General features: G+C 48.4%; 1 protein-coding gene across 1 annotated transcript in view; it reads right to left on the bottom strand.

Annotated features, from left to right (window-relative positions):
• The window catches only part of PDE2A (phosphodiesterase 2A), a 269,257-nt gene that overhangs the window by 121,656 nt on the left and 132,276 nt on the right, over positions 1 to 15,325 (bottom strand). The window contains 1 exon segment of the mRNA XM_033145916.1: positions 1,905 to 1,994. Coding sequence (XP_033001807.1) covers positions 1,905 to 1,994 — 90 coding nt within the window.

Here is a 15,325-nt window from a genome sequence, read left to right as displayed (position 1 = left end):
CTCAGCTTCAAGATCTGTCCTTCCAGTGAGCACTCAGGGCTGATTTCTTTAAGGATGGATAAGTTTGATCTTTTTGCAGTCCATGGGACTCTCAAGAGTCTCCTCCAGCACCATAATTCAAAAGCATCAATTCTTCGGCGATCAGCCTTCTTGATGGTCCAGCTCTCACTTCCATACACCACTACTGGGAAAACCATAGCTTTAACTAGACGGACCTTTGTCGGCAAGGTGATGTCTTTGCTTTTTAAGATGCTGTCTAGGTTTGTCATTGCTTTCCTCCCAAGAAGCAGGCGTCTTCTAATTTCGTGACTGCTGTCACCATCTGCAGTGATCATGGAGCCCAAGAAAGTGAAATCTCTCACTGCTTCCTTTGGTAGTCGATTGCTTTGCAAGACAACCTGAGTTGTTTCGCCCTTGTGTAGCACACATTAGCTCAGGAAAGACCTGAGAGCCACACATCAGTGCCTTACTTTGATCTGGCTAGCTGAACTCCGGGACCTGAGTAATCCCCAAGGAGCTGCTGGGTCAATGCACAGCCTCCCAGCTTGCACTCTGCTGATCCTGAGCTGCATTTGAATCCAACTCTAAGGTCACACAGTCAGATCTTCCAAGAGTTGCCAAGCTCGGAAAAGATGGAGAACAGTGTTTTTTTTTCTGGCTCTTTGGCCTCACAGCCTGGCCACGGGAACTTGACAAAATGCAAATATTAAAACGCCATGACTCATTTTCCCTTTCATCACGGGTGAACAGCCGGGTTGTCAATCATTCCCAAGAATGATTCAATCAGAGATTTAATATGCATGTTTCTAAACAGTCAACGGAAGCGCCTTTTTCAGATGTAGGTGTAGATATGTGAGATATTACTTAACAGTTAAAACACAACAGATACCACTTATTGCTTAAAGGAGGAGGTATCTTTAAGACTTCCTCCCCCCTCCCCATTACCTGAAATGAAATTGAAAGACAGGTCAAAATAAATAAAATGAAATAAAATAAAAAATTGTCCAATAGCACCTTAGAGACCAACTGCGACGAACCTCCCTGCCAACTTCCCCTCTGTTACCAAGTGTGTTATTTCTGAGGTGTTTGGGGTCACTTTTTCTCTTCACCCCACCTCGATGCCTTGAGGTCCGTCTGTGTGGATAATCCCCTTTTACAATAACTAGGTCTAACTTAGTAGCGGGGTTCTCTTGTCCAGCTGTCGTGGCCTGTTATACATATATATATATATTGCTCTGGGCTCCTGGGTTGAGAATACCTCTCAGCTCTATCAGTTCTGGGGCTCTCTCTCATTAGACCCCCCCCCATTGTGTCAGTTAGCTAAACCCTTTTAGTAACTGTGTAGCCTTACCAAGAATTCTGCCCTTGGATTCTGCCCTTGCAAACACAGTATTCCAGGTGAGGTCTGACCAGAGCGGAATATAGTGGTACTATTACCTCCCTTGATCTAGACACTATACTCCTATTGATGCAGCCCAGAATTGCATTGGCTTTTTTAGCTGCTGCATCACACTGTTGACTCATGTCAGGTTTATGGTCTACCAAGACTCTTAGATTCCTTTTCACATGTACTGCTCTCAAGCCAGGTGTCACCCATCCTTTTATATATATTTGAACATGGCTATCATAACCGGCAGTTTCTGGCGTTCTAGCCAGGAACATGAAGGCAAGTAAATGAAGTTCCGTGGTTCGGAATCTCCAAAGATCTGCAGACCAACCTCCAAAGATGCTTCAGAGCAGACTGGGACTTACACCTGAAAACTCCGTTACTGACAAATGGGAGCCCCCTCCACCCTCCTCCCTCTGGCCATTTCAGCTGCACAGATTAAGCTGGAAGGGGAAAGAAGTTGCCTGTCCTCAGGCCACCCCCCCCCCCTAAAATAAAAACTGACTGCTCTACTTACCACTTTGGGGAGCACCGAAGCGATGGCATCTTTGATGACTTCCCGGAGGCTGGAGACATCAATGACGGAGCCCAGGCTCAGCAAGGCATCCTGGGAGAAAGGGGAAAACGGGAAGAGCTTTAGCACAGGAGAAGAAGAAGAAGAAGAGTTTGGATTTGATATCCCGCTTTATCACTCCCCGAAGGAGTCTCAAAGCGGCTAACATTCTCCTTTCCCTTCCTCCCCCACAACAAACACTCTGTGAGGTGAGTGGGGCTGAGAGACTTCAGAGAAGTGTGACTAGCCCAAGGTCACCCAGCAGCTGCATGTGGAGGAGGGGAGACACGAACCCGGTTCCCCAGATTAAAAGACTACCGCTCTTAACCACTACACCACACTGGCTGCCCTGCTGGCTCCAAGACCCCTCCATTCTTCATTATTTTTAAGAATTATATATTTATTGCATGTCTATCCCGCTTTTTTCACCAAGAGGCTCCAGGTGGAGTCCATGATTCTTCTCTCCCCCCCCCCCCCACATTTAATCCCCACAATGACCCTTGCTGATCAGAAGGTCGGCGGTTCGAATCCCCGCGACGGGGTGAGCTCCCGTTGCTCGGTCCCTGCTCCTGCCCACCCAGCAGTTCGAAAGCGCGACAAAGTGCAAGTAGATAAATAGGCACTGCTCCGGCGGGTAGGTAAATGGCGTTTCCATGCGCTGCTCTGGGTTGCCAGAAGTGGCTTAGTCATGCTGGCTACATGACCCGGAAGCTGTACAGCGGCTCCCTCAGCCAATTAAGCGAGATGAGCGCCGCAACCCCAGAGTCGGACACGACTGGACCTAACAGTCAGGGGCACTGGCGTAGGAAGGGCGGGGCATAGGGGGTGGGGTGCCCCGGGCAGCAGGATACCTATAGGGTTCCATCATGGCGCACCCCGCCCCCAGGACGTGCGCCCCGACCTCAGAACATGCGCCAGCCCAGCCCCCGCCTGCTTCCCGCCCCTGGTGCCGGAGCATGAAGCTCGGCCACTGGTCAGGGGTCCCTTTACCTTTTTATCCTGCTTTTTTCACCCAGAAGCTCCAGGTGGAGTCCATGGTTCTTCTCCCCCCCCCGCCCCCATTTAATCCCCACAATAACCCTGCGAGGTAGGTTAGCCTGAGAAGCAGTGACTGTAGTGGGTGTTATGAAAACGTCCCACGGGGGCAAGTTGTGAGACTGACCCCCAGGTAGGGACGAAGCCTGCGTGCCCTCCTGGCTACTCGAGTCCAGGGGCACACTGATAATATGCGATTGCTCTCCAGCGTGAAGAACAACACACACAAGCCATTAAGGGTAAATACTACTTTATTGCAGATAAAATGCAGAGTATGTCTCTGCTTGCAAGCTCAGTAAGTGACACCCCTCCTCGCTGGGGTCCCTGCGGCTCCACCCCGGCAGTGCCGAAAATAGCCTTAAAAAAGTAAAAAATAGCCATAAAAAAGTTTTAAAAAGGGGGGAAAGTAAAAAAAATATATAGAAAAGCCCAGTGGGCGGGGCCGCCCCCCGGTGTGTCACCCCAGCAGGGGTGCTGCCCCGGGGCCCCCCGCCCCCCCCCGCCCCTCCCCTGCGACGCCCCTGACAGTACAAAAACATCACGTGTGTGAGAAAGCCGAAAGGACTAGTGGCTTTCTCACAGGATGAAAACAGATACAGTCATGTGAGCTTCGCTGCTGAGGCTTTTGCAGCTCGGCTTGTAATAATATCACAACAGTGGGATGGGAGTGCTTAAACAATGCCAAGATATTTCTCATCTGGCAACCAATGCACCTCTTTGCTTTCTCATAGTACATCGGAAAACGAGTGTAAAAGCCCGGGACACACATTTTCAAGGCCCTCCATAGCAAAAGGAATGCATTTAGCGTTAAGTCTGGAAGCGTATGCAGTCAAAACTTGATTCATACCAACAATAGAAGAATGGCAGATGAAAATGATGGACTATATGGAGCTTGCAGAAATGACCGGGAAACTCCGTGACCAGAGAGACGACGCGGTGGAGAAAGAGTGGAAGAATTTTAAATTGTTATTTGAAAGATCGTTGTATGATTGAAAGTTAGATATACTCTGAGGATAAGATAAGTCATAGATGTTAAGATTTAGATAAGATATAAGTTAATTATTAGATAATGTTATAATAATGCCAAGAGGTATGAGATAGAATGGATATCTCATAGGAAGATGTTTGGGAAGTTACACAAAAGGTATTCTCAAAGGACGCAGGAGGAGGAGACAGGAGGAAGTCCTGAGACGATGTGAGGAAAGATTATATTTTTAGCGAAGTAATATGTTAGTGATTTTGTTAGTATGTATTTTTTGTGTTAGTTGTGTTGTTATGTTTTTGTTTATGTATGTTTTAATTAAAAAACCTAATAAAAATTATTATTATTAAAAAAAAAAACTTGATTCCCGAACGCCAAAAACCTAGAAGTAACTGTTCCGGTTTTTCGAAAGATTTTTGGAAGCCGAACTGCTACGTGGCTTCCGTTTTGAGATTCCCCATTGTATTGAGGCTTCTGCTTTCAGTTTTCTGTTGTCGGACGTTTCAGGGGTCGAACGGTCTTCCGGAACGGATTACGTTCGACAACTGAGGTTTGACTGTACAGTGGTACCTCGTTTTAGGGACTTAATCCGTTCCGGAAGTCCGTTCTTAAGCCGAAACCGTTCTTAAACCGAGGCGCGCTTTCCCTAATGAGGTCTCCCACCGCCGGTGCCCTTCCACCGTTCCACTTCCGTTCTCAGACCGAGGTAAAGTTCGCAAACCGGGACGCTACTTCCGGTTTTGCGGAGTTCGTAAATCGAACAGTTCGTAAACAGGGCTGTTTGTAAACCAAGGTAGCACTGTACTCTTGCTCACTGGAAGGACAGATCCTGAAGTTGAGGCTCCAGGACTTTGGGCACCTCATGAGAAGAGAAGACTCCCTGGAAAAGACCCTGATGTTGGGAAAGATGGAGGAGGGCACAAGGAGAAGGGGACGACAGAGGATGAGATGGTCGGACAGTGTTCTCGAAGCGACTGGCATGCGTTTGGCCAAACTGCGAGAGGCAGTGGAAGACAGGAGTGCCTGGCGTGCTCTGGTCCATGGGGTCACGAACAGTCGGACACAACTGAACGACTGAACAACAACAAACCACTGTACTCGGTTCTGACCAAAACAGGCTTCCTGGAGCACAATATACATCAGGAGGCAAAGTCAGAATCAAGTAGAGAATCAACTCTCAGGGACTCCACTCTGGATTTATGTCGATTTTACTTCTTGGCCTTCTCTTCTCCAGAAGATGTCCTGCAAGGCAGTGGGTAAATGCGAACTCAGAGGAAGCTGCCCTATGCGGAGACAGACCTGCTGCCCCATCTAGCTCAGTAGTGCCTGCGCTGACTGGCAGCAGCTTCACAGAGTTTCAGACGGGGAGTCTCTCGCAGATGCCGTTGCGGATTGAACAGGGCTGTGTTAAGCATATGCGGCGCCAGGGTGCAAAGATCCGCCCGGCACCCCCCCCCCAGTTGCCCAGTCCCAGGCACGCAGGAGGGTGAAGCCGGCCGGCCGCCTCAGCATCTCGCTGGCTCGGTTGCCCCCAAATTCGCGGCGCAGAGCCGCCTGCAGCAGAAGAGCCCGCCACTGCGCTCTGATCGATGGGTGGGCTCTTCCCCGGACTCCACTCTCGGGCCCCGGACTCTCGGACTGGCACCCCTGAGAGCCCGGCGCCCGGGAGCCCCACACCCCTAGCGCCTATGGGTAAGACGGCCCTGGGATTGAACCTGAAACCTTCTGCATGCAGGGCAAATGCTCTACCGCTGAGCTACGGCCCTTGAATTTCTCCTCCACACCTAAACATGACTGAGGCTTGGCTTGGAATTACGAATCGGAAACCAAAGAACCACCCTATGCGTGGCTCTAGCTTGCAGAGGAGAGTTATTGCTTCTCATTTTACGGCACTGACTTCTTATTTCTCCTTTTCTTTTCTCTCTAGTTTATAAGCACCAAGAGCCTGCAGGAACTAAAAGAGAAAGGGGGGGGGATTGCTGTCCAGTTCGGTTTTATTTCTCTTTACACACACACACACACACACACACACACACACACACACCTTGTCCCCAAATCAGCATCTTTGGCTTCTACCAGAGATCCTCTCACTGACTGTGGCATTTCAGCCACAGCGAGTGTGACTGATGCTGTTGCAGCCGCGCACGAGATTCTTATGGGCGTTTCACCAACGGCAGTATAAAAGTTTGCAAATCCATAATGCTAACTCTCTGGGTTAGCATTTGGCAGTGATGAACAGGGACTGAGAGGTGGGATCGCAGAACACCAGGAGAAACAGCCACGACAACCCACAATGATAGAGAACAGAAACAGATCTGTCACTTTCCTGCGTTTGGGGTCTGTTGATGGACTGCTTTCATATTCCATCTTTCCTCCAGGGAGCTCAGGGTGGTGTGTGTTATTCTTCCCCATGGCCAAGAGGGAGGATTTGAACTATGGACTCCCAGGCTCTCTAACCACTGCACCACATTGGCTGCACACATGCCATACATTTAAAACAGACCTGCAAAAAATAGTGGGAACTCTAGTTTACCCACCACAGTGCTGCGGTTCCCAGGATTCTTGCGGGGAGGGGGCGCACTTTATTATGTGTCCATTGCGGCTGTCTCCCAGCTCCATCTGGTACGCAGGCTACTTGCCCGCGGACTGTCTTGCCAGAGTGGTGCATGCTCTGGTTATCTCCCGCTTGGACTACTGCAATGCGCTCTACGTGGGGCTACCCTTGAAGGTGACCCGGAAACTGCAATTAATCCAGAATGCGGCAGCTAGAGTGGTGACAGGGAGCGGCCGCCAAAAACCACATAACACTAGTCCTGAAAGATCTCCATTGGCTCCCAGTACGTTTCCGAGCACAATTCAAAGTGTTGGTGCTGACCTTTAAAGCCCTAAACGGCCTCGGTCCTGTATACCTGAAGGAGCGTCTCCACCCCCATCATTCAGCCCGGACACTGAGGTCCAGCTCCGAGGGCCTTCTGGCGGTTCCCTCACTGCGAGAAGCAAAGCTACAGGGAACCAGGCAGAGGGCCTTCTCGGTAGTGGCACCCGCCCTGTGGAACGCCCTCCCATCAGGGGTCAGAGAGATAAACAACTACCAGACATTTAGAGCAGTGTTTTTCAACCACTGTTCCATGGCACACTAGTGTGCCGCAAGATGTTGCCTGGTGTGCCGTGGGAAAAATTGAAAAATTCAAGAGAATTACTTTATATATAGTCAATATAGGCACAGAGTTAATTTTTTTAACATTTTCTAATGGTTGTGTGCCTCGTGATTTTTTTCATGAAACAAGTGTGCCTTTGCCCAAAAAAGGTTGAAAAACACTGATTTAGAGGACATCTGAAGGCAGCCCTGTTTAGGGAAGCTTGTAATGTGTGATATTTTAATGTATTTTGATTTTTGGAAGCTGCCCAGAGTGGCTGGGGAAATCCAGCCAGATGGGTGGGGTACAAATAATAATAATAATAATAATAATAATAATAATAATAATAATAATAATGTATATCCATCACTGCCCCCTGCTGAAGTAAGTCACACAGTTTGACCCTGTACTGTGTAAAAAAGTGCTTCATTTTATTTTCCCTAAAACTTCCAACGTTCAGCTACATTGGATGTACAAGAGAGAGAGAGAGAGAGAGAGAGAGAGAGAGAGAAGGAAGATCAGATCCCAAACTGGTGCTCTGGGTCACTTGAACTTTGCTGCAGTACCCTGTCTGGCCACCGGTCATGGGGGCGCTGCAGTGTGGGTTCTCCCTGGTCTCAGAATCACAGTCCGCCCTAGAAGCAATTCCCCCCCCCCTATCCAAGGAAACATGGGTATCGCTGATGTGCTCAAAGCCATTGAATGTTGCTTCCCGGACTGCCTCCATCCATTGTGCCTGCTGGTTTCAGTAGAGAGAGATTTTTTTGTCCCGCACTCTATTAAACCATACTGCAACCCTTTAAGCAGGGCAGGAAAGAGAGAGCCCCCCCCCCCGTTGGTCAGAGTGAGGCCACCTCTGAATAGCCGATTTCCATTAGCCCACTTTGCAAGCGTTAATCCATACCTTGCAAAACAATGGGTTGTGTGAGGTTTTTTTTTTTTACCTTTAATATCAGTAATTTAGATCGCTGGCATTCAAGGGATTGGCAAATTGCCCCTTTTGAAAAGATATCTCAATGACTAAATGTATCCAAAGAGCAGGGTGTTGAACGACTGTTTTTTTTTTCTTTTTTAATGGCGTGGATCCATTTCTTATACAGCACCAAAATGAGGCGCATAGTCACTCCGACCGTGTCCCCGGCACGAGCAAATGCCTGGCTCATTTAAGACCACATAGAACCTTTATTCCCAATAATGAACTCACAGGTGCATAATTCTTCCATTTGTATATTTCTTTATTCTTTGAGAAGGGAATCTTTGTACGAGTTAACACTATATGCTGCGCACTCTCTTTGGACTTTTGTCCTTCCCAGATCTGACGCTTTATGGCTCAAATGTCTGATTCTTTGTTTTCTTTCTTTTTGATAGGTTTTTGTTGTTAACAAATCGAGATTTTTTTTTTAAAAAAAAACCATTTTGCTACGGATCTGCATGGGCACCTTCAGCATCTCAAAGCAGGGATGTTCTCCTCCTGAGGCATTTTCTAGTCGCTCCTCAGCTAAATAGTGACTCCTAGCGCAGAGAGGAAGAGCACAGCAGGAAAGGCTGAGCGCTACACTCCAAATATTTAAATAATAACAATAATAATTTTATTATATAAAATTATTTTTACATAATAATAAAGAAGACTGGACCATCAAGAAGACTGATCGCCGAAGAATTGATGCTTTTGAATTCTGGTGCTGGAGGAGACTCTTGAGAGTCCCATGGACTGCAAAAAGATCAAACTTATCCATTCTTAAGGAAATCGGCCCTGAGTGCTCATTGGAAGGACAGATCCTGAAGCTGAGGCTAAAGTACTTTGGCCACCTCATGAGAAGAGAAGACTCCCTGGAAAAGACCCTGGTGTTGGGAAAGATGGAGGGCACAAGGAGAAGGGGACGACAGAAGATGAGATGGTTGGATGGTGTTCTTGAAGCTACCAACATGAGTCTGACCAAACCATGGGAGGCAGTGGGAGATAAAGGTAAAGGTAAAGGGACCCCTGACCATCAGGTCCAGTCGTGTCCGACTCTGGGGTTGCGGCACTCATCTCGCTTTACTGGCCAAGGGAGCCGGTGTACAGCTTCCAGGTCATGTGGCCAGCATGACAAAGCCGCTTCTGGCGAACCAGAGCAGCGCACGGAAACGCCGTTTACCTTCCCGCCGGAGCGGTCCCTATTTATCTACTTACACTTTCACGTGCTTTCGAACTGCTAGGTGGGCAGGAGCTGGGACCGAGCAACGGGAGCTCACCCCGTCGCAGGGATTCGAACCGCCGACCTTCTGATCGGCTAGCCCTAGGTTCTGTGGTTTAACCCACAGCGGCACCTGGGAGATAGGAGTGCCCATGGTCCATGGGGTGGTCCATGGGGTCACGAAGAGTTGGGCATGACTAAATGACTGAACAACAACAACAACAAAAGCGGGTTGGACTAGATGACCCTCAGGTGTCCCTTCCAACTCTAGAATGCTATGATTCTACAAGCTGATTCCCACCCCCCCCAAAAAAAATCTGACACTTGCTGCTGTCTCTTTTGAGAAGGATAGCAGGAAATCTGACAGGCATCAAAGAGAAAGATTGAGAGGGACTATACAAATTGGAACACATTCCATGCACAAAGGAGAGTGCATTGCATGGGTGGGGAGATGCTCCCCCCACAGCTGGAGAGGGCATTTTCTTACGTCTATGCTTGCCCTGACCTTTTCCCTTTGCGTGGAGCTGCTGTTGTTTGTTCCCCAGCTGTGATTGATGCTGTGCTATTGTGCCCTCCAAAAATGTCACCGCGGGAGCAAGGCGAGACGAGCAACGCTGGCAGATTGAAATCGGAGCCGGGGGCCGATGTGTCCGTCATGGCCGGGAATCGGTGCAGATTACTAAGGACCTGCCATGTACGAAACCAGCACCCCTATAAGGCTGCCGGGGAGTCTCGGGGCACCCCACACCAACCTGAGCGAGCCCCCTCCCGATGCAGATTATACATCGGTATGAACAGATCTACACAAATCTATTTAATGTGCATAATTCAAGTGAGAAAGACAGAACGGAAGGGTTGTTGTAAGAATTTTAAGGTATTTTATTTATATATAATAATTGTTATTAATGTACCAAAACAAATAAGGCCACATGTCTGAAAAACAGCACAGGAAGACAGGCCTCACTCCAAGGGAAGTCATAGTCCCACTCTATTCTGCCATGGTTCCAGTTACAGGTGGGTAGCCGTGTTGGTCTGCCATAGTCGAAACAAAATAGGAAATAGGAAATTATTTCCAGTAGCACCTTAGAGACCAACTGAGTTTGTTCTTGGTATGAGCTTTCGTGTGCATGCACACGAAAGCTCATACCAAGAACAAACTCAGTTGGTCTCTAAGGTGCTACTGGAAAGAATTTCCTATTTCCTATTTTATTCTGCCATGGTTAGGCCACACCTGCAATCACCACCATTTAAGAAGGATATTGACAAGCTGGAAGGTGGGCAGAGGAGGGCAAACAAGATGATTGAGGGTCTGGAAACCAAGCCTTATGAGGAACGGTTGAAGGACCTGGGCATGTTTAGCCTGGAAAAGAGGAGACTGAGAGGAGATAGGAGAGCCATCTTCAAATATCTCAAGGGTTGTCTCATGGAAGAGGGAGCAAGCTTGTTTTCTCCTGCTCTGGAAGGTAGGACTCGAACCCATGGCTTCAAGTTACGAGAAAGGAGATTCTGACTATACATAAAGAGCTGTTCGAAAGAGGAACAGTCTCCATCCGGAGGTTGTGGGCTCTCCTTCCTTGGAGATGCTAAGCAGAGGTTGGATGGCCACCTGTCTTGGATGCTTCCGTTGAGAGTCTTGCATTGCAGAGGGTTGGACTAGATGACCCTCGGGGTCCCTTCTGACTCTACGGTTCTATGATTCATTGGCCCTTTGGGAAATTTTGCAGGGGTGCAAATCCTGCTTGAATTCTCTACCATATATATAGTCTAGCACAGGGGCCAGCAAACTTTTTCAGCAGGGGGCCGGTCCACTGTCCCTCAGACCATGTCGGGGGCCAGACTATGTTTTTTTGGGGGGGAAATGAACGAATTCCTATGCCCCACAAATAACCCAGAGATGCATTTTAAATAAAAGCACACATTCTACTCTTGTAAAAACACGCTGATTCCCAGACCGTCCGTGGGCTGGATTTAGAAGGCGATTGGAGGGGGTTGGGGTAGAAGAATTTATGAGATATATCAGGAAGGCTAACCATGGTACTCCGACGTCAGAGGGCGATAAGTGATTTGGAGAATGGAAGAAATATTTAGGTTTTTTTTTTTAATGATAATGTGTTGATTTTTCTTTTTCTTTTTAAGGTAGGAATTAGAAGTAATAACAGCAATAGCTTTACTAAGTTAAAGGAAAAAAAAGGATGCAAGAAGTTAAGATTTGGAATAGAATTTTATGTGATAATAATACCATAAGTATGGTGTATAAGATGTTTATTTGAAGCTTAAGAAGAATGGTGAATGATTGTTAAATTAGTTACAAAGTTACTAAAGTAAATTAGAAATTGAACGTAGAGGAGAGAACTGGGGAAGTCCCCCTTAATAAGATTCTACATAAGATTATGGCTAATAGAATGGTGTGTTTCTGTGTTTTTGTGTAAGGTATGTATTAGTTTTTTATTTTGTTGTTATTTGTATGGTTTGTTGTGCTTGTCTTTATATGTTGAATGTTATGTTTTAATTGTTGTTTTTTCGTTTATGGAAATACCAATAAATTCTTATTTAAAAAAAAAAGAGAGAGAGAGAGAAGGCGATTGGGCCGCATCCAGCCCCCGGGCCTTAGGTTGCCTACCCATGATCTAGCAGCAGAGTCCGAGATGAAGCTCCACTCAGCAATTATTCCTTCCTTAAAAGGCTGCTCCATGTATATCCATTTGCAACCGTCCTCCTTTACTCGGTTGGGTGCAATGGCCATTTATTCTTACTGCTCGCTGTCGAATATTTTGCATTAACAGCCCACGACCTTGACTCCAAAGCTGCCTCTCCAAACAGTGAGACGTCATTGGTGAGCTCCATCAAATGCAGTTACGAATGCCGTGAACAATGGGCTATGTTGCGGTGGCGGAGATGAAAGGAGGGGTTATCAGGCTGGCCTCCACCAGGGAGACGAGCTGAGCTTGGCAAGGCGGGGAGGTCAAGGTCCTGCCAGCATCGCCACAGAAGTCTCAAGGCTGGGTTGGGCCAGGGGCTTTTTCATTGTTGTTCAGTCGTTCAGTCGTGTCCGACTCTTCGTGACCCCATGGACCAGAGCACGCCAGGCACGCCTATCCTTCATTGCCTCTCGCAGTTTGGCCAAACTCATGTTAGTAGCTTCGAGAACACTGTCCAACCATCTCATCCTCTGTCGTCCCCTTCTCCTTGTGCCCTCCATCTTTCCCAACATCAGGGTCTTTCCCAGGGAGTCTTCTCTTCTCATGAGGTGGCCAAAGTACTGGAGCCTCAACTTCAGGATCTGTCCTTCTACTGAGCACTCAGGGCTGATTTCTTTGAGAATGGATAGGTTTGATCTTCTTGCAGTCCATGGGACTCTCAAGAGTCTCCTCCAGCACCACAATTCAAAAGCATCAATTCTTCGGCGATCAGCCTTCTTGATGGTCCAGCTCTCACTTCCGTACATTACTACTGGGAAAACCATAGCTTTAACTATACGGACCTGGGTTGGGCCAGGGGCTTTTTCATACAACGTAAGAACATCAAAAGAGCCCTGCAGGATCAGGCTAGCAGCCCATCAAGTCCAGTATCCTGTTCTCACGGTCGCCGATCAGGTGCCCATTATGGGAAACCAAAACCACCAGAATGCCTAGAATCCTAGAGTTGGAGGAGACCCCAAGGGCCATCCAGTCCAACCCCCTGCCAAGCAGGAAACACCATCAAAGCATTCCCGACAGATGGACCTCAGGTTAAGAACTGAATTCGCTCCGGAGGTCCGATCTTAAACTGAAGCTGTTCTTAACCTGAAGCACCACTTTAGCTAATGGGGCCTCCCGCTGCCGCTGCGCCACCAGAGCACGATTTTCTGTTCTTATCCTGAAGCAAAGTTCTTAACCTGAAGCGTTATTCCTGGGTTAGCGGAGTCTGTAACCTGAAGCGTCTGCCTGTAACCTGAAGCATCTGTAACCTGAGCAGGGGTGGAGCAAGGGGGGCGTAGGGGGTGGCCCGCCCCATGTACCGCCCTGGGGGGGTGACACTCGGGACGGGGTCCCGCCCCGGCGATCGGCGCCTCCAAAGCTGAGCCGAAAACATTGCTTGGTGCGCAGCGGTGGCCGGCTCGCTTGCTCGCCTGGCCGGCCGCCGGCGACTACTTTCCTTTCCTTTTTTAAAAGGGCTTTTTTCGGCCCTGGGCAGAGCCGTGGCGCGGAGGCGAGGGGCGGGCCAGTGAGGCATCACGCTTGTGGCTGGCGTGACGCCCCTCCTCGCTGGCCCGCCCCTCGCCTCTGCCTGGGCTAGCGGCGACAAAAGCCCTTTTTTAAAAAAAAGGGAAGGAAAGTAGCCACTGGTCGTGCGTTATGACACACAACGCATGCGCGCTACGGAGCAACACCCCGCCCCCCCCCCCCGGGGGAGGTGTGTGCCTTCGGGTTTGGTGCCCCAGGTGGCCAGGCAGCTTCCTCCGCCACTGAACCTGAGGGTACCACTGTATTACGCAAATCCATATGATTTAGAACCATGCACAGCTGATAAAGCCCCTTGGGGCGAAACAGGGGAATGTCCCGGAATCCTGGTCTTGTCTACTTGTGCCAGTTTCATATGTCCAGCAACCTTATCATCTTCGTTAGACACTTACAAGACTATTTCTTGGTACTCTTCTAAGGAATACGTCTGATGGAAAAATGCAAGAGAAGATGAAGAAATTAGAAATGAATGAACTATGGGACTGACAAAATACCGGTAGGCATCGGAATTTGTACATACTGGACTTGGTGGTTAACTGAATAAGCTACATTTTAATATGTTTGGTCACGATGTTGATTTTGACGTTATGAGAAGCTGTACCTAATTCCGAGAAGTTGTTGTTGTTGTTGTTCAGTCGTTCAGTCGTGTCCGACTCTTCGTGACCCCATGGACCAGAGCATGCCAGGCACGCCTATCCTCCACTGCCCCTCGCAGTTTGGCCAAACTCATGTTAGTCGCTTCGAGAACACTATCCAACCATCTCCTCCTCTGTCGTCCCCTTCTCCTTGTGCCCTCCATCTTTTCTAGGGAGTCTTCTCTTCTCATGAGGTGGCCAAAGTACTGGAGCCTCAACTTCAGGATCTGTCCTTCCAGTGAGCACTCAGGGTCGATTTCCTTGAGAATGGATAGGTTTGATCTTCTTGCAGTCCATGGGACTCTCAAGAGTCTCCTCCAGCACCAGAATTCAAAAGCATCAATTCTTCGGCGATCAGCCTTCTTGATGGTCTAGCTCTCCCTTCCATACATTACTACTGGGAAAACCATAGCTTTAACTATACGAACCTTTGTCGGCAAGGTGATGTCTCTGCTTTTTAAGATGCTGTCTAGGTTTGTCATTGCTTTTCTCCCAAGAAGCAGGCGTCTTCTAATTTCGTGACTGCTGTCACCATCTGCAGTGATCATGGAGCCCAAGAAAGTGAAATCTCTCACTGCCTCCATTTCTTCCCCTTCTATTTGCCAGGAGGTGATGGGACCAGTGGCCATGATCTTAGTTTTTTTTGATGTTGAGCTTCAGACCATATTTTGCGCTCTCCTCTTTCACCCTCATTAAAAGGTTCTTTAATTCCTCCTCACTTTCTGCATAGAATTCCGAGAAGTAGTTTTGTAGTAAATAACTTTACAGTTGTTATTACACAGCCTGTTACGTTTATGTCATTATGGGAAACCAGCAAGCAGGATACGAGCACAAGAACAGCACCTCCCCCCCCCCCCCGTGGTCTCCGGCAACTGGGGTTCAGAGGCATCGCTACTTCCGACTGTGAAGGCAGAGCAAAGTCGTTGTGTTTCACAGTCATTGATAGCCCTCTCTCTCCTCCTCCATGAATTTGTCTTGTCCTCTTAATAAAGCCACCTGAGCTTGTGGCCGTCCTGTGGGAGGAGGTTCCGCAGTTCAACTATGTGCTTTCCTTCATCAGTTGCGAATCTTCCAACAGATATGAGATTTTTTTGGGGGGGGGGAATATTGCAGGCAGATCTATCCTTGGCTACTAGCCAGAATCACCCAAAGGGCAACTGTCAACATTTCAGCTTTGCAGGCATATGACAGAGGGCGGA

Source organism: Lacerta agilis, chromosome 4 (assembly GCF_009819535.1).
Source record: "Lacerta agilis isolate rLacAgi1 chromosome 4, rLacAgi1.pri, whole genome shotgun sequence".
NCBI classification, from domain to species: domain Eukaryota; kingdom Metazoa; phylum Chordata; class Lepidosauria; order Squamata; family Lacertidae; genus Lacerta; species Lacerta agilis.
Note: the sequence above shows the minus strand (reverse complement) of the source record. Positions and strands in the feature narration are given on the sequence as shown.